Below are 20,500 nucleotides of genomic sequence, written 5' to 3'. Positions count from 1 at the left end.
TTATTTAATGTTAAAAATATATTGCTTTTGCGCAAGAGCTGGGCATTAAATAGATGTCAAAATTGGAAACGTCTAAATATCGCGTGAACATTTCAGTTTGAGTATTTAATGAACCCGGCGCGGTGCAGCCCGCTGCAGAACGACTTTGCACGGCTCACCTCATCCCAGAGGCATTGCTTATAGTGCGGGGAGCCCGAAGGTCATACACCTTCTCCTGTTTAGGCTCGGGGTGACATTTTACACGCCCATATGCGTTACAGTAAGCCCGGATCTGCCGGCCAAGCATGGGGAGGAGAGGCTGAGGTCCGCCAGCGCTGAGCCGGCTCCACATGGAGGCTCACCAAAGCCGCTCGGCTGGTCTGTTTCGCCGCAGGACCCGGAAGAAGGAACGGATCACCCTGCTCAGGCTGCGCCCATTTAATCGGGAGGTTACAAATCAATAAAACATAATAATAACAATACATAATAAATAAATAGCACGGCGATATCGGCCGGAGTCGGTGCCCACTTGTCTCCCTTGTATGGTGGGCAGGGATGTCGGCGTCCGCGATATTTATCCTGGACTTGAAGGGGAAGGTAAGTGGAATAAAAAGTTTGCGTTTTACGGGTGTCGCCTGCTGGGTTTCTCACATCAACAGGTAGCGGTCCGGATAAATTAGCAGCGCTGGGTTTGGATCCCGGCCCCGTGCACGAAGCTTAGTGCAGACTCCTGGGGGTCATTTGCAACCGATTTATTGTCAGATATATGAACAATACGGAGCGATTCCTGGCGTTTTACACACCTTTCCTTATTTGCTCGCTGGTGCATGTGATGGCAGCTAGCCATTCATCTTTAAACCGGAATGTATTGACTTATCTGCCGTTACTGCCCTGCCGCGATTAATAAAGTGTTTGTATATGGAAACCAAGGGACACTGTGCTCAGGGCTGGTGACAAAAAGGGACCGATGAGCAATTGTATTTGGTGACATTTGTGCATGTGTTCATAATTGAAATTTTGGCGTGATCGCTTAGCTGCTCGGACAATTACAGGCACGAAAACCGAAGACGTGCAGCCCACCTGCTCCGCCTCTGAAACTCGTCCTGTAAGTTTTACTGGAGCTACTTACGCAAACGGCGGCGGCCACGTCGCCATCATGTTTTTCTTATACATGATATAAAAAGAAGAACTGCTGAATGTCATACATACGGCATGGACGTGCATCCGCTTGGATGCTGAAATCCTTTCGATCATCTCAAGTATTGCATGTGATTCCCAGCCACCCGTAGCTGTTTTAATGAATAAGTAGTATGTATTTCGAAATACTCCTGGTCCAAAAAGCTTCCGCAGTTCTGCCCTCTTTAATGGCATGCATGCACGGCTGTAGTAAGGCTGTAGTAAATGCTGGACCCGGGGTTAGGTCCACCCCCCCGGGAGTTAAGCGGTCAGCTGTGGGTGACGGGAGTCCCTCACTGTACCGCCGAGTGCTTTGCTGACGAGGAGGGGAACCGCAATCAAGCAGAGCCCAGTTAAATGCAATGGACGTGATGGAAAATTGCATCACTATCTTGTCACGGTATATGTATTTGAAGAACAAGACAGTTGACCCACTATTTCAGATAGAACCATTAAGTTAAAATTATATATATATATATATATATATATACACACACACACATACACACACACACAAACACACCAGTAAAAAAGGAAGTTGAAGGGCACATCAAAGCTGGAATTAAGACAGTCAAGTTCTTATTTGAGAAATCCTACCGAATAGACATGAAAGACTCATCAGCTTAAGGCTGTCAATCTAATGGATTAAACACACTCAGACACAGGGTCAGATAATAAGTGCTGCAGAAGTCTCTCTGGAACATTCCGTTATCTGAACCCTAGGATAACCCATCTTCATTAAGGTGATGGGGCACCGTGTGCACTGAATCAGCCTTCTGTGAGCTGCTTTAAAAACTAAATGGAGTGAAAATCTACTGTTTTGTTTAAAGTCTGTCCACATTGGGAGTTTTCAAAGTGAACTAGGGTTTAATTATATATAAAATTTTATTGTTGATTATTGTGGCTGAAAAGAGTCTGATTTAAGTAAGGGATAACTGTGTGACATTCATACGCCTCTATATCTTTCTAGTGTATGGGTCTGCAGGGTAGGCTGGTGTGCCTGTGATCGGAAGGTTGCCGGTTCAAAGCCCCTGTTCAGCAGACTGATTTAAATGTTGCCCCCCTGAGCAGGGTCCTTAACGGCCAATTGCTCCAGGGACCGGCTGACCCTGCTGTCTCAATTGATGTCAATTTGGGTAAAAGCATCTGCTAAACAGATAAATTGTGGATGACATTCTGAGCAAAGTATGCTGTATTAAGGAGGATAATTTGATATTACAAAATAGCTGCATCATAAAGAGCTTATTATGCTAATATTTGAGGCATGCATGTCATGCATCATTTGTAAATATAAAAGTGCAAACCATTTTTTTGCTTAGTTATATAACTTAAAGCATCCGAATATGCCTATTATTTAAAGATCTCATAGCTGGCTTATTGTGTTCTGAGTTGTTTATGACTGGAAACTCGAGATAATTACCTGCGTTATCAGGTTTTCCCACGTGGGATGCTGGTAGAGTGGTTTACAGTGTGAATCTGAGTTGGCGTCATGTTCCCTGCTGTGTTTTTGAACTTCACAACCTTTGGCTCGTGTATCTGTGACAGTAGGTTTTGTTCGAATATGTATTTTTTTTTCCTCGTCAAACTCTTGTCGTGGGTGGAATGTGTGTAATAAACAGCTGAATTTGAGCGGCATAAATGATCTTCAAACGAAATGTGCTGTTTGTTTCGGGCTGTTAGACATTAAATTCTGATAATGAAGCTGCATATTGTGTTTCGCTGATGGACTGTTCCATGAGACTTTATCTAAGGGAGGGGTCATACGTGGCAGCAGAGCTCTGGTCTTCTCAGCAGATGGGGTGTAACTACACTGGACCAGTTTGCACTGTCATGGTTTTTCCAGCATTCTGCTGAGCAACATTAAAGCATGCCAGCAAGCTGTTAAGGTCAATTTTATGCATTTTTAGGCAAAAATCTGTGTGTTTTGCTGCCTGGTGATGGTAACATGTGGCACAGGTATTAATAATATTTAATTTGATTTCTGTAGCACTTTTCATTACCAAAAATCATAAAGGCCTGTTTTTAATTAATCCAGGAATGCAGTTTGCCTGCAAAGAGGAAGACTGTTCCATAACTGAGGAGGGATATCAGCAGAGCTACAGTCATCCGTAGTGCATAATTTGGTTCCAGAAACACTGTCTGGATCTTGAAGGATGTGTGGAGGTTGGAAAGGAAAGGAGGTCAGAGAGATAAGTGGGGCCTTTGCCATCCCATAACCAGCAGGAGCACTTTGCAGTCCGTCCGCCGTCTGATGAGGCGCCAGCGAAATTGAGCTAAAACGAATAGTGATGTGGGCTGACTTTCTTCCTGTTGTTAAAAACCCTGATCTGAGGAAGTCGTCATTTTTTAAAAGTGTACAGGTCAGCTCATTCAGACATGACCTGTTGATAAGGCAACAGATGCAGCCACCTATGTAATAATCATGCATGGGTGCCTTTTACATATTTACTGTATGGAAAGCCTCAATGTGCCACAAATACCCAAAGTCTACCTCATAGTTCAGTATGAATTCTCCCTCTTTAAGGTTTTACTGTGTTTGTCAGTACAGGATTTGCATTGTACATTATAAATATAGTTGATAGCTGTATTAGTGTGAACCCCACCTGATTTAGCACGAGGTTTAAAATGTTATCAAAGCTGAACTGTCTTTGCTCTGTGGACACCAGCTTGTCCAACATCTCATTCTGAAACTAAGGAATTATTATGAAGTTGTTTGGCCCATCGTTGCTGTCATGGCCTCTGTCCTGCTGGGAAAGGCTTTCCAGTGGATGTTGGAATATTGCTGGTGGAGGTTCCTGGCGATCAGGCAGGATGTTGATGCTGAGCTATCAAGTCCACGGCTGTGAGCTTGTGTGGTCGAGCGTTTCACACCTGACCTTGCTTCCAGACGTTTTGACCTTCACAGCCACTTCACTTGTGGTTCATCAGGAGAGCTCTAGCAGGACAGGAAGTGTAGAAAAGTGACTTGTTGGAAAGATGGCGTCCTAAGATTGTACCACGTGGAAAGTCACACACCTGTGCTGTACATTCTGCTGCTAATATTTGTTGCAGAAGGTTGTGTGACTATGCTTTATTATATACCCGTGTCACCAATGGTTATGACTTAATTAACCAATTTGTATAATTAATAGGGGTGCCCACATGCACCACCAGTCAAACGTTTTTGCACACCACAGGTTTCTAACAATTTTCAATTTATTTCATAAACTGCAGATTTTTTATTCTCGTTAAGCATTGGAAAGTGTGAGTTGTTCAATCAATCCTGAGTGAACAACTATAAATGAAAATATACGTCAAATAAAACAAGGTTCCTTTATAACATGGAAAGAGTATGTAACAGTGCATGTCTGACATCCTATTGACTGGTTATGTGGTGATGACATAGTCAAATTCTAGGCTGTCCTTTAACTTTAAATACACTAGTTAACTTGTTTCATCTCATGAAACAGAGAAGTATTTACTGTATTTAATGCCTAGAAATTTCTCTGCTGTTATAACTGCTGGAGGAGGTTACTTTGATGAATCAAAGATATGACATTTTCTCGCTAATAAAGGTACCCAAATGTTGAACATGCTTTAAATTTGATAGCAAAGAATATTGAGTGTATTTTTAGTAAATGTTGTAGAAAATCTCAGTGTGTGCAGAAACTCTTAACTGCTTGTGTACTTTTGGTCATACAGTGTAACTTTAATATCTGCAGTCATGCAGCAGAGTGAGTTAGTACTTCAGAGCTGGGAGTTTACCTCATATTGCTCTGGTTGTGTGAGAACTAACGCCTCTAAATGTGTGTGTGCATGCACATATGCGTACCCTGCGATCGATTGGCGTCCCATTCGGAGTGTCCCCAGATTTTTGTTCTGTTCTGTCTTGAAGAGGTTCCAGATCTCCCTGTAACCCTGACTAGGACAACTGGTTAGATGTTTATATATATTTTCTGGTTATTTATCTTGTTTTCTTTTTATTATAAAAACCAGAGCTGAACAATTGCACATACGTGATCCCTTCTGTAACTTGAATTATATGTAATTTTTGCCGAACTTCGTGTTTTAAGTGTGTGTTAGTTGCGTAGACTTCACTTATCGGCACGTCTGCTGACCTTGCTTGTAAAAGGAAGTTCAGGATTTTATCGCTGTGGCTGATAATTAATTTTCTCGACGGCGACCACACAGCTTGCCCCCGTCCTGCGAGTGTTAGCGAAAATTCCCCGTCGTCAAGAGGAACCAAAACTCGGCTGGGTCTGGTTCACAAAGGGAACAAATAACCCATTTACGGTACTATGCTGCCTTGATTCTAGGTGTTAATATGTCGGAACTACATGGGCATGCTGGACATGGGCGAGATCGACCACTTCATGCCCATCCTGATGAAGCGGGAGGAGGAGGCAGATGTCTCTCCAGTGGCGGCCCATGGAGCAACTCATTTTCTGTGGATTAAGCATAGCAACCTTTACTGTATCCTTTCCCTGGCTCCCTTCCTCTCTCGCAGGCTCCAGTAGAACCTGGAAGATCTGGAAGATGTTCAGATTTTTGGCACAAGTATTTACTGTAACCATAGTGATGTGTAAAACGCCACAAAGAGGCTTCTACTGATCTTTAACCATCAGCCGTTAGTGGTGGCATTGACCAAGAAGAATTCCAATGCCGCCCTTGTGTATTCCTTCCTCTACAAGATAGTGGAGGTATCTGAAAGCCCAACACGCATGACTGACATTCCCATTTGTAACCGATGTGCGTCGCTCGCATGGTCAAAGTGCCCGTCGGTTAAGTGTTTCTCTTCTTGTCGCACCGTCGACTGTAAAGGTTTTCCGGGAATACTTCAAGGAGCTGGAAGAGGAGAGCATCCGGGACAATTTCGTGACCGTGTACGAGCTGTTGGATGAGGTCATGGACTTTGGCTTCCCGCAGACCACAGATAGCAAGATCCTCCAGGAGTAAGTGTCCCAGCGGCGTCTTGGTATGCCCGGTCCGTACAGCGGAGTGGACCACTTAATGTGGAAGCTCTACATTGTGTTCTCCTGCCAATAGAACTGGTTTGGTCTGTTTGTTCAAAATCAATTTTGCTTTTTCTTCGTAGGATAAGACAACTCCGTCTCTGACATGGTGTATGTAATTTTCATATGCGCGTATAAATAATATGTAAAATTAGGCAAGTGTGTGAGCTTGCTTGTTGTTTACAGGTAGGTTCTTATGTACAGGACAGCTTGTACTATCCATGAGCTGTCAGCCTTGGGGATTCAGGCCCAGCAATCAGTGTCTTCCTCCTAACCAGTGACTTCCCTCTCAGCTCTCCTGCTAACATTAGATTTTCAGATGGGATTCGTCATAAACCCCCCCCCCCCCCCGGTGCGTGTTTGTTTATGACGTACTGAAAAGGAACATAGGAGCTGAAACCAGTTAACACTCTTGTGGTTTGTTTTTTTTTTGAACATATTGTTTTCTTATTTGCTTTTTAAGGAACATCAGGGCACGTGGTTAGAAATGAAACTCTGATATCATGCCCTGCATGGATTATGGCGGAGCTGATTTCCTGCGCAATTATTTTTGCTGCATGGCTGTGCCCTGCTCTCGTGGGACGACACGGCAAAAGGCTCGTTATAAAGAAGGCCGCTGAGGCATGCTGGCTGGAGTCTTTCGCAAACGAGGCCTTTGATTGTCCTCGAGACGCCCGTCAGGGGATTGATTAACTATCAAGCCCTGCCAACAGCGATCTCGCCTCCAAAAGCAGGGAACCGGGAGGAGGGAGGCTGACGAGGAGGGATGTGTGACCATTGAGGACCCCGACAGGATTCATGGCCGGCCGTGATTCTGCCAGGAGAAACCTGGAAACTGATCAACAAAGCGGTTTTGTTGCGTGACCAGTGTGGTTGGTAGGGGGAACAGGGATCAGGTGTGTGTGAGGCTGCCCCGCACACACAACAGGGCTGTGAAAGAGGACCCATGGGAGGTGGGCTGTGTAAACTCCATGGCAACAGAACATGGCAACACAGCAAACACATTCTATGGAAGTGTTTACAAAGACTGCATAGGCGTGATTGTGTAATCTCACAATGACCACAATGGGGATAAAACTGTCAGGCAAAGAGAAGGTCGATTTTACTCTATGTCTTTTAATTTTGCAACAATTCGTCATCTATGTCTTTGCAGATACATCACGCAGAAAGGACACAAACTGGAGGTTGGTGCCCCCCGGCCCCCAGCAACCGTTACCAACGCGGTCTCTTGGAGGTCAGAGGGCATCAAGTATCGGAAGAATGAGGTCTTTATGGATGTCATTGAGTCAGTCAATCTTCTGGTAGGAGGATTTATCCAAAGGAAACCTATGAAAAGTGATTCTTTGCTCTGGTGAAGCATCACACTTTATCAGATTACATTCTCATGTTAATGAAGCTTGTGTTAAATATGGAAATACTTGTGTGTTCTTGCATTTAATGTTGTATTAAATGTCCTCAGATTTTACAGTTTGATTTAGTATAATAATCATCTCATAGTCTTGATGTGAATTTTTTTTGGTAGCTGTGGTAGGCTGTAGGTTCTGCTGTCTGAAGCGCCTTCAGAAGCTGCTCCCGTACTTCCATGAATTCATCCTTAGGAAGTGGCTGCAGAATTTCCTTCCATACAACAATCGTCTGGGGCTTTCCATTAACACCTAACCCATAACCAATCAGCCCCATTCGATTATCACGGCGTCGCAGTGGAGACAGAGCAGTTCCTGTCATGCAATGAGAGAAATTTATACATTATTTAATCCATTTGCGAATGGCGTGCGATTTTAAGAAGATTGTTTATTTTGATATTGGCAATCCTAGCATTATGGATGTGACATTTAGACATGTTTTTTCACGTGTCCTCTTGGACCACAGGTAGGTAGATAGATTGATAGATACATACATACATACATTCATACTGTATTGATCTCTAAGGAAATGTAGGCATCCAGCAGTGCAAATATGCAAAAGTACACACTAAAATAAAATAACACACCGGGATTGTGGAGGTGGACAGTGCGTCTTTGGATGCTGTGCTTGAAGAATCTTCAAGACAAATGCTCAAAATTCATGTGTCAAAATGCACGTTAAAAATACCTTTCATTTTACCGGCATTGTTTACGTGACGGCAAACAGACCATTAGCGTGGAATCGCTCTGTTTGTTACTGGTTGTCTTGCTGGCTGTCGGCCCGTTTTAAGGTGTATTTACAGCAGCCCTCTGATAAACAGCGACCCTCCTTTTCCTCTTCAGTTTCCGTGCTGGGGCGTCGCCTTTTCCTGCTCTGCCCCCCCCCCCCCACATCCCTTCGTATTTATTAATTTATCTTGATCCTCCCTCCTCCCCGCCCCCCCGTGTGTCCTAGGTGAACGCTAACAGCAGTGTCCTGCGCAGCGAGATCGTGGGCAGCATCAAACTGAAGGTGGTCCTCTCTGGCATGCCGGAGCTGCGGCTGGGCCTCAACGACAAAGTCCTCTTTGAGATCAATGGCAGTAAGTGGGGCTGCTTGCACCACTGCATTCCACCCCCCCCCCCCCCAACTCCCTCTCCCCGCATCCTTTCTGCCACTCTTGCTGGATTAGAGGGGCCTCTGACTGGTGTCTGTGCTTAATCTTTTCCGCAGGCGGTGCCTGTCAGGTTAAGGTAAACCCCTAGATTTCAGCAGGCAGGTTAAAGGACCCCCTCCCATACTAACCACAAAGGCAGAATTCAGAATGAACATCATGTATTAAACACCTACTCATATCTGACACCCCCTTTTTAAAAAAGCAATTAGAGAGTCCAGCTATCTCTAACTTTATCAATATCTAATTGACCAGCAGCCTCGATCATTTTCACTTTCCTGGCAAAAGTCTTCCCAAAAATGAAATGTTTTCATATCACAGTGTTAATTGCCTATACATGCTTTTAAAAAGTGTTTTGTTGGTCCCCTGGCCTTCAGATAAGCCTATCAATTGCCTTAGAAATGCTAGAGACATCTTTCTGTTTATTTGCATTCCAGTACTCCGCTGTTGTCTAAGATAGCTTTGCATTGCATACAGAAAACCAGAATTTATGTATTCAATGATCGGATATATAAATATAGCACAGAATTGTTTGAATGGGCTTCTTGCCAGACAAACAGTCATGCATAGCAAAAAAGCTTACCTCAGATCCCTCGTTTTTCATTTCATGCGATTTTCTCTGCCGCTGGAATCACAAAATGGCCGGTGACAATCCTACAGCCCTCGATATAGACTAACAGAGGTGCTAAGGCTATTCTTATACCACACTTTACAGTCTGTTGGCAGCATTTTGCGAGTGGTCTCCACATGTTTGCGCCATCAAAAAAGGAAGGCAGACTCAGAGCTCAGCATTGTGAAATTTCGTGCCTGTGGGCTGTCTTCATTGTGTTCCTCCTTTAGCTTAAGGGCGGTGGGCTTTCAGGGACAACCCCAGGATTAATAAATTCTGAGCTGGGGGAGGGGGGCACCTCACTAACCTTTCCGTCCAGTATCTGATGTCACTGGCTGGCCTTTTTATTCTGGAAATGAAAGCTTGTGCAATGAATGTCCCTGCTGACATTATAGCTGTCTGCTGGGTGTCTGATCTCCAAAGCGCCGTCACCTGACCCCCCCCCCCCGGCTGGCTTCAAGAGTCGCCGGGCCCCTTTGTTACCCATAAAAATGCCACTGATGCCCGCTCAATGACAGAGGTGGCGGACGGTCACCGTGAACGTAAGCGTGATCGGATAGGTGTGGCGAGTCCACAACCCGCTAGGTCGGGCCCGGAACCCATTAAGCCAGGCTTACCAGCTGCAGCTGGGTTTTATTTATTAAATTGGTGTTTTTTTACTCTCTGTGAACATATCCCCCGCCTCCCCCCTTCGGCATCTGATCCCAGGTGCCTCGTGTTTGCGCTGAACAATCTGTTCATTACTTTTGCTGTTTAACTTGCAGTTTCACATCCTCTTGTTTTTAAATTGACGTCATGTTCTTATAATGGGCTTTGAATTACCTGTGTCCATGTAAGGTGTTTTATAAATAAACCAGCCTAGCTGTGTCCTCCTTTTAAAATTGTTGTATGTTTCTGTCGTAACATTAATTAACTAACTGATAAGTAATTATTGATGGGATATTGTCGGTCAGTGTTCCGGTGTGGCTGCAGTCTGCGGTCAGCGCTACGCTAAACGCTAATAGTGCAAATTTTTGTGCTCATGAGGAGAGAAGAGCAAGACGGTGGAACTGGAGGACGTGAAGTTTCACCAGTGTGTGCGCCTATCCCGCTTTGAGAATGACCGTACCATCTCCTTCATCCCCCCTGACGGCGAGTGCGAACTCATGTCCTACCGGCTCAACACCACGGTAAGTGCCTGCCCCCCTGCCCTGCCTTCCAACTAATAACATCCTGTTTCTCTGCTCCTATTCCTGCTCCAGCAAGTCTGTCTGCTGCATCGTTGCTAAAAGACTTATTATCGATGCGGCCTGTATCTCCTAAAGTGTGGAAACATGCTGATATTTTTTCTGTTATGAGTGGCTGCATTCTCCTGCATTCATATTCACCTTTAGCTGAAGTCTGGGTCTGCTCTGTCTTTCTGAATTCAGAGCACACCCCAGGTGGTCTGACAAAGTTATGTACCAATCATATGTCCGTGGGATGAGGTCACAGGGTCACCTGCCTGTTGCTCATTGGCTGATCCTCTGAATTCTCTCCCCTTTTGTTGCCAGGTGAAACCACTCATCTGGATTGAGTCTAAAATAGAAAAGTACTCCCACAGTCGTGTAAAGATCAAGGTCACGGTAAGGTCATGGGTCTCCAAGCCCCCGCTCTTCCTTTGTGATGGGTGTTGAGTGGCTCCTAGAGAGGAGGCAGTGGAGGTTGGCGTGTTTGGTTCTCTGCACACGCTTCCATGCACACACGTGCCAATGCACATTGCTTCAGCAACAGGATGTGTGTGACGTGTGCCCTTGTAGATCGTCGCCCTTTAAAGTGCAGGACTGCCCCACCTCCCCAGCAAGTTCCCACTTGCTCCCAAAGCCGTGACCCCCTTCCCTCCATGCTATCCAGGCCCGGAGCCAGTTCAAAACCCGGTCCACCGCTAACAACGTAGCCATCATGGTGCCAGTCCCCAGCGACGCAGACTCGCCAAAGTTCAAGACCAGCATAGGCACTGCGAAGTGGCTCCCGGAGAAGAATGTGGTGCAGTGGAACATAAAGTCCTTCCCAGTAGGAATATAGCCACTAATTGAGAATGTATGAATATACGGGCAGTTCACGACTGACATAACTAATCAGTTTCGCAAGCCCTTAGGTAGGTCCGATTTTTCGTAAGTGGGATTTACCTTCTCATACCAAAACAACTCGCAAGTCAAAAATATAGTAGTAATAGGTACTAAACAACAAATATTTAATAAATGAAAAGGTAAACTGTAAATTGACTCACAGCTGTATGTCACCTTTTTGCTTAACACGTCCGTGAACTCTCTGTATCGCGGATATATTTTGCATAAGTCCTGATTTACTTAAGTTGGTGTTACGAAAGTCCAGAGCTGCTTGTATATGATGCAAAGGAAATGTTGTTTGAGGAGTTGACATCAAGTTCCCAAATGGCAAACTCTGCTAACATTGCAGTGTTATTGTAAGGGACAAAGCATATAGCTAGTTAAAAATGTAACCTCTACCCCATTAAAGTTCTAAAGCATTCCGTGGAATCCGTTGCATGTATATCAGAGGGTGGAGATAAATAGCCCCAGCCGCTCATGCCGAAACGGGGCTTCCTGCTTGGCGGCGGCCGCTCGCTGAGAGTGCTCTCCATGTGCTCCTAGGGGGGGAAGGAGCACGACATGCACGCTCACTTCGGCCTGCCCAGCGTGGAAGCCGACCAAATGGAGGGGAAGCCGCCCATCACCGTCAGCTTCGAGATCCCCTACTTCACCGTGTCCGGGATCCAGGTGAGGCTCCTTACCGAGCTGCGGGGTCATGACGTCGTACAGAGCCGACGCCACTGAAGGACCATGCAGACCTTCTCATTCATCCTAAGAACGATAACTAAAATCACTTCAGTTGGATATCTTCACTGGATATATGTTTAGCTTGATCGCTAGATATTCAGAATCAATGATTGTGTTTTGATCTACATTTTATTTATCTAGCAGATGCTTGCATCCAAAGCGTCGTATTTTTCTTGCGATTGCGAAGCTAGATAACAATCGGGGATTATTGGCCTCGCTCAGGGACCAGCGGTGAAAAGACTTTACCACACGCTTTCACAGATGGTGAAAGCTAGGTTAGCTCATGCTGACTTGTTGTTTTTGCAAATAAAGCCAATTCAGTTTCCTCTGAAACCTGCCACTGGTTAGCTCCACCCTGACGGAGACTACGAGTCCAGCCCCTTACCTGTGACACCATTGTGTCGACAGGTTCGCTACCTGAAAATCATCGAGAAGAGTGGTTACCGGGCGTTACCATGGGTACGCTACATCACACAGAGCGGCGGTGAGTTTATTCTGCTTAATTTAGCTTCATTCAAAGCTGTTGATTAGATTGTTCTCATTTTCACAGTCCGGCCACAAATGTGCCTTTTTTTGTGATATTTACCCAGTGTGATTGACAGGCATTAATATATATGTGACGTAGTAATTTCCATCAATATCTAGTTTAGACAGGAATGTATTTATGTTTGTGGTCAGAAAGCCAGAAAATCTAGTACACAGCAACTGACAGCTATTATATTAATAACAGAAACAGGGACATAGCAACCAGAGAGGATGAGGGGGACATGTCCACCCAAAATTTTTTTTGGATTCATCCCCCCCCCCCCAATAAATATACCTTTGAATATAAATTAGGTTGTGTCCTCCCCTACAATATCACAGTCTCTCCTATGCCATTGGACAGAACAGTAGTAATTAAAAGGAATTTCAAGAGAATTTAAGACGGGCATTTTGGTTTTGGAGGAACGGTTCAGTGACTGTCTTGGGTCTGTGTAGATTTCATTGAGTTTTCTCCCACAGCACAAAGGTCTTGTGTTTAAGTGCGCTGGTGTCTTTGCCCGTGTGTGTGTGTGTGTGTGTGTGTGTGTGTGTGTGTGTGTGTGTGTGGGGGGGGGGGGGGGTTGTGTGGGTGGGTGGTGTTTCTCTGATGGTCTGCCACCCTCACCTTCTTGGGTAGGATGATTCGCCACAACTCCTAAATGGATTCGGGGGTTATGGTAGATGAATGAATCTTTATTTATACATTATAACGATGTTTCTATTCAGAAATATTACGAATTCAGTTGGAAAGTCGTGGAATTGCCTATGATCAAGTACACAGTAACGATTCATACATCTGTCTTTAAGTGGAAACTGAACAATGCATTTGTTTAGTATTTTTACATTGAATGTTACAAAAAGTGGGTAAATGTCATTGTTCCAGTAGTGTCATCCTCTCTGACAGTAAGATCTGCTCTTAACTCATCCCATGGACCATACTGAGTCCTGAACATATCTTCCATGTTTCTGAACCTCCTACTGCCATATCCTATGTTCTGTGGCCAGCTGATACCCCGTATACTTACCGGTCAGATTGACACATAATCATATTGTTTTAACTTTTGCTGTTATTTATTGTCTGGTAAGCTTGGGCGTTATTTTGGTAATACGGGCGACCATTGTATTTTGGGTATACTACAGTATTTTGAAATATTTAGGCATCAAAATACTATATACCACGGTATAATGTCTGGACAGTATGACGTATGATAGATAGCCCAAGCCTACTGTCTGGACAAATGGCTATTTCTTTACATATTCTGCATTTTAGAAGCCTGTTGCATTGGAGATCTAGTTTGACACAGTTATGGAAAGTTAATAACCTTTTACCATCTATTAATACTGCATGTATGACAACTCAGTAACTAGCTATATGCTATATTTTGTCGGACAGTACTGTTCACGTAGCAGAACTGCCACACGGTGCTAAAGTTCACACAGATGCACACAGTTTCACTCATTATCAACCTTAAATTGTAGCTTTAATTGTACTTTGATATCTTCTTTTTATGACAAATTGCATTTATGATGTCATTGTTAAGATAAACACTCACTTTATTGTTATATTTCACAGATTACCAGCTTCGGACAAACTAGAGGCACTTGGGCAAGACTGACCCACCCCCACCCCCTCCTCGTGCTTTTGAGAAAAAAAAACAATAGTTTGCAGCTTGATTCTGAGGACATCGTCCATGTTCAGCAAAGAACAGAGATTCATCTTGGAAAGCTTACTGGTTATCAGCAGGTCAGTGAGCAGAATACGAGTGGTGTCACAGAAGTATTTCAGAGCCGTGACAGAAAGCCATTACTGCAGAGGGCTGTCCTTTGGGTCTGTTTTAGTGCGGAAATGAACTGAATAATATTCCCATTTGCAACAAAAACGTTTCATAACTGAACTCAGCACAAAGGATAAAAAGAATTTTTCTAATTGTCTGGTATGATTTCTTAGTTTGTTTTTTCTCTGTTAATCTGTAATTGTAACATGTTTCTTTTTTTGTGTTATATACATTTAATTTGCGTATTTTTCAGGTACCTGCAGTAAAATACATTCCTGAACAGCTAGTAAATGAAACGCACTGAAGTGCAAACACCGTCTTGATGAACAAACATTTCACTTTTGATCATGGATAAATGAATAAGATTGAGGATAATGTCTTACTTACTTTCAGGGTCTTATCCAAGTTACTTTTGAAGTCGGTTACTGCATGTGTGTAGTCTTACTAATGAAAGACTACATTTCCCCGTTTTGTCCTTTTTAAACAATAAATACGTTTTCACAAGTACTTTGTCTGTGTCTTTAATGTTAGAATGTTGGGGAGAGAAGCTAACATTTAGCATTAGCATTATTGTGTCATAGTGGGGTAAAAAAAAAAAACTACCCTTACTGTATAAACAGTTTTTGGATGGTTTATAATCAGATTATTAGGTTGTATCTCTTTATAAATCATTAATAGACAATTATAAATTATAAGTGTTTTTGTTATTGTGTTACTTCCATTCATAAGTGGCAAATGGGAGGTTTGTGGTACAGTGGTTCCCATAATGATTATTGCTTTATGAAATACATTTAATCCTCAAGTTCACATAGTCCACTGCCAGAGTCTGATTTGTCTGGATCCTTCCTGCTCAGTCCTTCTTGCTCAAATGGTAGTGGACCTCCAACTTTCACCTTGTGGGTGGTGCCATGTAGCCACTTTGGGCTGAACCCGACCGGGTGACCTGGGTGGTGCAGCCATGCCCCCATGGGTAGGTCCCTCTAGCCCTGTTCTGTGTCTGGTATCTGCTCAGAGAGCTATTCTCCCAGATAGACCCTACCAGGAGGTTCAGCTCCAGAAGACAGAGCCCTGGAGTGATTGTCGGAGGGAACGTGCGATTGACAGGCGGATTGGATCAGTAGCTGCAGGGGAAGTCCAGCCAGCTTGGAAACATTCAAGGATCCCCCTGAACGGGCTGGAGACTGAGGCCATCAACAGAGATGTCTGATCTGACCTTCTCCGCATGCTGCCACCGCGACCCCAACCAGGAAGTTGGTGGGAAGATGAGATATTCAGTGTTTCTCTGATGCCTCTGCTCAACACCTTCCCATCCCTGGCATAGCTAGGCAATACAGTGGTGCCCATCCAGCTGCCACCTACCATCTGATGCTCCAGATCTTACTTTTAAGGAGAGGAGGGTGTCGGGCCAACAAGGGGGTTTGTGTGGAAGCTCCCGGCTGGATCTCGAGGGCGCACAAAGTTGGCCATTGTCAGCGGGTGAGTGACGGGCGCGGGCACACAAAGGGCAGGCTGTGGGAGCTGGCATCCGCCGGCACAGCTGGCCCTGCCCATACGCCAAGGGCTCAGGGTCGTGGAGCGGCTTGAATGCGACTCTGCTGGGCTGCACAGCTCCAGAAAGTCAATCGTTGAGGAAAGTTTTTCAGCCAGACGGGCTGCATCTACTCAGACGTCATTGTTTTTGCCATTTGGCATTTCAATCAATATCTTTCATCCTATTATTTCCATCTGTGATGTGTGTAAATCATAATATAGCTGTGATTATATACAATTTTGTCCTCAAGTGTGTAGAATGATGAGTTCAGCAAATTATATCTTTCCAGTCTCAAAGCTACATTTATCTATAATCTCCTCCTCTGTTCAATATTTTAAGAAAGTTTTAAATGTCCTCCTACCCCTTTCCTGGCATCTAATTCTGTTTTCCTGAAGACATATGGAAGATCAGAAGCAGCAAAATTCACGCTAGCCAGCTCATAAAATAGCCACAAACCAGCAGAATTCCACACAACAGGAGGTTACACAGGAAAATATTCATTTTATTACTTGCAGAAATAGAACAAATTAGTTAATTGATTTCTAGTATAGAAAAATAAATATTATTATTGAATTTCAATGGAAGTTCTGTGCAACACAATAAACTTAAGTTTTCAGAATTTGGTTTGTAAGTGAAGCCATTATTCCACATTGATATTTGCAATAGCATTGTTCATTTCCCCTTTATGACCCTGAGATCAGAGTCATCCTCCACCAAGCAGCAGATTGATAAGTGCATCCAGTATGACATCACGCAAGGTTAAGGGATGAGGGAATTCTCAGCTAAAAAGCTATTTGTCTCATTTAATCACTGATTCCTGCATGGATGTAGAGCATCAATAGATACCACTTCAATGACACAGTGCCTCATAACTAAGCACGTCGGTGGTAGAAAAATTTGTATCAACATAACATCGATCAATTCTCTTATAATGTTTCGTCAGATTTCTCTCTGTGGAAATTTGCTCTTTTGAAGGTGTGGCCTTTCAGATCTTCAGCTTCAGCTTCTTAAGGCATTTCTCAGTGCAACTGTGGCCTCATGATAATTTGGATGAATATGTATTACAGTCAGACATTTCTTCTAAATCGATTTGGATCTGAAGGTCATCCACACACCAGACCTTTCCTCAGATGAGGTTAGCCAAGCTGGAGGTCGTCTCTCTGCGGCCCTGGTTCATGTGGCCCGACACGGTGAACACCTCCACCGCCCGATCTCGGAGCCCTTGGGGATTGCCGATTCTGTCCTGGAGAAAGACCGCGGCGGAGTAGACGGCGACGGCCAGTACGGTGACCCCGCCGACGGACAGCAGCACCACGCTGGAGATGAACATGTCGTTGAGGGCCAGTCCGGGCCGGGGCAGGCCGTTGGCGATGGCCAGTTTGAGCAGCACGGCCCCGCACATCAGCAGCGCCAGTCCGGCGAGCACTAGGACCATGAGGTCGAGCAGGCCGCCACTCTTCAGCACGTCGATGCGGCGACGGCTGCGTACGCAGTTCATGTCCTGCACAGCGGAGCTGAGCAGCTGCTTCAGGAGCACGGCGAGCGCCAGGAGGCAGAGCGCCGTTCCCGCGCCCAGGCGCCACTCGCTGGACATGCTGGTGGTGGAAGAGAGCAGCACGATGCCGCCCAACCCGCAGGCCACGATCAGCGCCACCGCCGCGCAGAAGCACAGCAGCGACCGCCGCGGCTGCCGGAACCACCACAGCTCCACCTGCTCTTCCAGAACATTCCGCTGGATCAGCGCTGGGTCGGCCTGGCTGCGGGCCGGAGGCGAGAAGTCCTCCATTTCCGGCATGTTCCACGGCCGGCCCCGCCCACTGGGTCGGCTCCCCTGCGTACAATCAGACACCTGGGGACGTCGAAACACGGCGATCACTATCCCACATGCGAAATCCAGGGGGCTGCGCCCCACCCACCCTGCACTGCAAATCAGTAAACCTGCCCAACCAATCCGATGGCACCATCCCCTTATTAAATCCCAGACAATAAGACTTACAAAATCAGTTGGGGGCAATCCGTCCAGATGTGAACAAATGGGGCAACTGCATTTTATTTTTCAATATGGGACAATCCTGTAAAATCCTGGGCAGGTGGTGGTTCAGGTTTAAAATCTTATTAAACAAGGTTAACAGCAGGCCCTGGGCTTGTGCCCGGGTAACCCCATGCGGTAAAGCACCCCGCCCATTCGGTAATAATCTGCCCATTTTTATGAGCACCACCCTGCCCCCCCTACTCAGAAGTTTTTACCCCGCATGCTGATTAGCAGATTATTGACTTTACATCTCTCCCATTTCTCTATCGGCTCTGGGACCCAGAAAAAGCAACCCAGCCACCAAACCCCCCCGTAATTATAACTGGCCCCTGATGGCCACCCCAATCAAAATTTTCTACAGCTGCCACGGTCCCTAACCACCTCCATTCCTGCTGAAGTGAAAATAGCAAAATGCAATTAAAAATCTCACACACAGCTGCTGACAGCTGGGCTAATCCCCCTGACATGACATGACACCTGACCTACACAAATCACCGTTCACTAATATTTTGCGGCCATGTCTTTGAAAGGAGGTGCTGAGATTACGGCATTAGGAAACACCCCCCCTCCCTTGTCATGGGCTCCAGCATCAATCCTTTCACTGACAGTCCCCCCTCCCCCCCACAGCCACAGCAGCCCTCAAGGTTTCCATGTGGACAGCTTGTCTTTACCATCCCATCAGAAGCGTCCTTCCTCATCAACCTCACCATGATGCTCAACGGCAGGAATTACAGGCTCCTGCCCAGAGTCTCTGCATAAACTAAAGATGCATTTGCATTGGACAAGACAGCCTGTTCCCCAAGTCTGTAGATGAAGCAATTTAGCGACCGGCTCAAGTCAAATAATTACTAAAGCAAGTCATTCACATAACATTAAATACATCCATCAATCCATCTATTGTCTGTACCCGCTTATGCAGGTTCACGGGGGGGCTGGAGCCTATTCCGGAAGCTACGGGCGCAAGGCAAGGAACAACCCAGGATGGGGCGCCAACCCATCGCAGAACGTTAAATACTTGCAGTACATGACATACACAGTGCTGGTCAAAGCCCATCCACTTTCATAGGCGGGCGGGGGGGGGGGGGGGGGGAGCTGTTAGCGACATGCTAAGTTGGCCCCCTCTAGACAATGTTGCGTATAGGATTGACAAGCCCTGAATACTTAGAATAAATATCACCTCTGTCTTCCTGTTGCTGTATGCATTATTTGTTTTTGTTTTTTTTTTATTATTCAGACAGACAGGTTTTGGCTGCATATTAATATTCAGAAAGTCAACATATTTGAATTTTGTCGCATTACTTGTAACTATATATAAAAAATGGAAATTCCCCTGTAAATACCTGGAAAATCCCGGCGCCGCTGCTCCTCCAGCGGGAAGGGGAAGGAGCCCCTGCAGAGTGGCGCACCAGCACGCGTGTGGCTCCGGGGGCAGCAGGCTTTCAGAAGGGGCCCAGCGTCAGCAGCTGCACGTGAAGCCGCTGCAGACTCACATGGTCGGCGTGCACCGGTCTGCTTTCCCCTTAATTAGTGCCTGGAGCTGTTTTCCCACACAAACGCCAAGTACATAAGCATGTAGCAGCCTGTCGTCATTAAATCTGCCTTTTGGCAGGTTGAATTCCTCGTGTTTTCGTGCACCGTTTTTGAACACATTTGCAGACTTCACAGTGTGCTTATAAAATTGAAAATCCCGTCTTTGCAGGTAGGGAAAAAAAAACATCTAGTATCTGCTGTGAAAAAATACCTTTCTTCTTGTCAAACTCCGCACATCAGGAGGGAACCAGGATGCTCTTTGGCACTTTGCGAAGGCTGATCAATCCGAGCGTGCCCTGCTGCCACCTCCCCTGTCCAGCCTGACCCCCCCCCCAGTGACGGATCGTCTCTCGCCAATCAAAGGGAACAATGAGGGCGCTGAAGCTGCTGAGCGTGCCTGCTGGACGTCCTCTCAATTATTCACGGAGCCCCGAGATGCCGAAAGGGTGGACGGCTTGCAGTGAGGCTTCCGAGGGCGTCGCCGGGGCTGATGGTTCCCCATTCAGAGCCTCGATCTCTAGTGGGGTCGCGGGGGGGACTGAGGGGGGTCCCTGTGAGCATCCCACTGCATTAAGGAGATGCCCTGGGCTGGCTTGGCGATGCTGGACCTCCTGTAACCGCCGACAATGTCCTCCTGTCCTGCCACTCGTCAGCTCTGTCCGCTCCAGTTGACCATGGGATGGGGGGGGTTCAGGGTCCTGCAGCCTCAGCTGAGGTGCGAATCTGTGCCAAGGGACTGTGGGGAGGGGGGGGACTGGGGCCCATCACTGCTCTTCCTGTGGATGGGGGGGAAGTGTGGGGGGGGGGGGGGGGCTGTCTTGATGGTGAATGGGGTGATTCAGCTGTCGTTCCTGTCACAAATGGGACAAACCCCGTGGCCCTGGATGGGGACAATGAGTGAAGTCGGAGCCTCTTTCCACCCCGTGGGTCGCCCAGCCTTTGCCAATCCTGTCCGGATCAAAGGAACATATTGAATCTGTG

General features: G+C 45.9%; 2 protein-coding genes and 1 long non-coding RNA gene across 6 annotated transcripts; 1 reads left to right on the top strand and 2 right to left on the bottom strand.

Moving 5' to 3' along the window:
• Positions 1 to 117: 117 nt before the first annotated feature.
• Positions 118 to 14,930, top strand: ap1m3 (adaptor related protein complex 1 subunit mu 3). Of its 3 annotated transcripts, none has more exons than XM_072699567.1 (12): positions 118 to 576; positions 5,451 to 5,607; positions 5,767 to 5,834; positions 5,947 to 6,086; positions 7,300 to 7,447; positions 8,505 to 8,631; positions 10,343 to 10,482; positions 10,846 to 10,917; positions 11,186 to 11,344; positions 11,944 to 12,069; positions 12,538 to 12,613; positions 14,225 to 14,930. In XM_072699567.1, the coding sequence occupies exons 1-12, from the start codon at positions 535 to 537 to the stop codon at positions 14,245 to 14,247; spliced, it is 1,278 nt and encodes a 425-aa protein (XP_072555668.1). In that variant the 5' UTR covers positions 118 to 534; the 3' UTR covers positions 14,248 to 14,930. The 3 variants fall into 3 exon arrangements, with proteins under 3 accessions (XP_072555668.1, XP_072555667.1, XP_023650488.1); XM_072699566.1 differs by having other exon boundaries at positions 119 to 576; positions 10,340 to 10,482; XM_023794720.2 differs by having other exon boundaries at positions 120 to 576; positions 5,956 to 6,086; positions 10,340 to 10,482.
• Positions 7,243 to 9,686, bottom strand: LOC111834898 (uncharacterized). The gene is made up of 2 exons (XR_002836095.2): positions 9,287 to 9,686; positions 7,243 to 7,864 (listed from the first exon to the last, which is right to left on the bottom strand). It is a non-coding gene; the product is annotated as an uncharacterized lncRNA (long non-coding RNA).
• A 1,508-nt stretch (positions 14,931 to 16,438) lies between the features above and the next one.
• Positions 16,439 to 20,268, bottom strand: tmem125a (transmembrane protein 125a). 2 transcript variants are annotated; one of them, XM_023794401.2, is made up of 3 exons: positions 19,731 to 20,268; positions 19,330 to 19,526; positions 16,439 to 17,806 (listed from the first exon to the last, which is right to left on the bottom strand). In XM_023794401.2, exon 3 carries the CDS (start codon positions 17,750 to 17,752, stop codon positions 17,084 to 17,086), a length of 669 nt encoding a protein of 222 aa, XP_023650169.1. In that variant the 5' UTR covers positions 17,753 to 17,806; positions 19,330 to 19,526; positions 19,731 to 20,268; the 3' UTR covers positions 16,439 to 17,083. The 2 variants fall into 2 exon arrangements, with proteins under 2 accessions (XP_023650169.1, XP_023650168.1); XM_023794400.2 differs by having other exon boundaries at positions 19,330 to 20,268.
• Positions 20,269 to 20,500: the final 232 nt, after the last annotated feature.

Source organism: Paramormyrops kingsleyae, chromosome 15 (assembly GCF_048594095.1).
Source record: "Paramormyrops kingsleyae isolate MSU_618 chromosome 15, PKINGS_0.4, whole genome shotgun sequence".
In the NCBI taxonomy this organism is placed as follows: Eukaryota; Metazoa; Chordata; class Actinopteri; order Osteoglossiformes; family Mormyridae; genus Paramormyrops; species Paramormyrops kingsleyae.
The sequence above is the reverse complement of the archived record's forward strand: the minus strand, read 5'-3'. Positions and strand labels throughout refer to the sequence as shown.

Coding starts and splice junctions, on each gene's coding strand:
- tmem125a (XM_023794400.2), bottom strand. CDS start 17,752: ATGCCGGAAATGGAGGACTTCTCGCCTCCGGCCCGCAGCCAGGCCGAC.
- ap1m3 (XM_072699566.1), top strand. CDS start 535: ATGTCGGCGTCCGCGATATTTATCCTGGACTTGAAGGGGAAG. Junction 6,087..7,299: donor GATAGCAAGATCCTCCAGGA/GTAAGTGTCCCA, acceptor ATGTCTTTGCAG/ATACATCACGCAGAAAGGAC. Junction 8,632..10,339: donor CCTCTTTGAGATCAATGGCA/GTAAGTGGGGCT, acceptor TGTGCTCATGAG/GAGAGAAGAGCAAGACGGTG.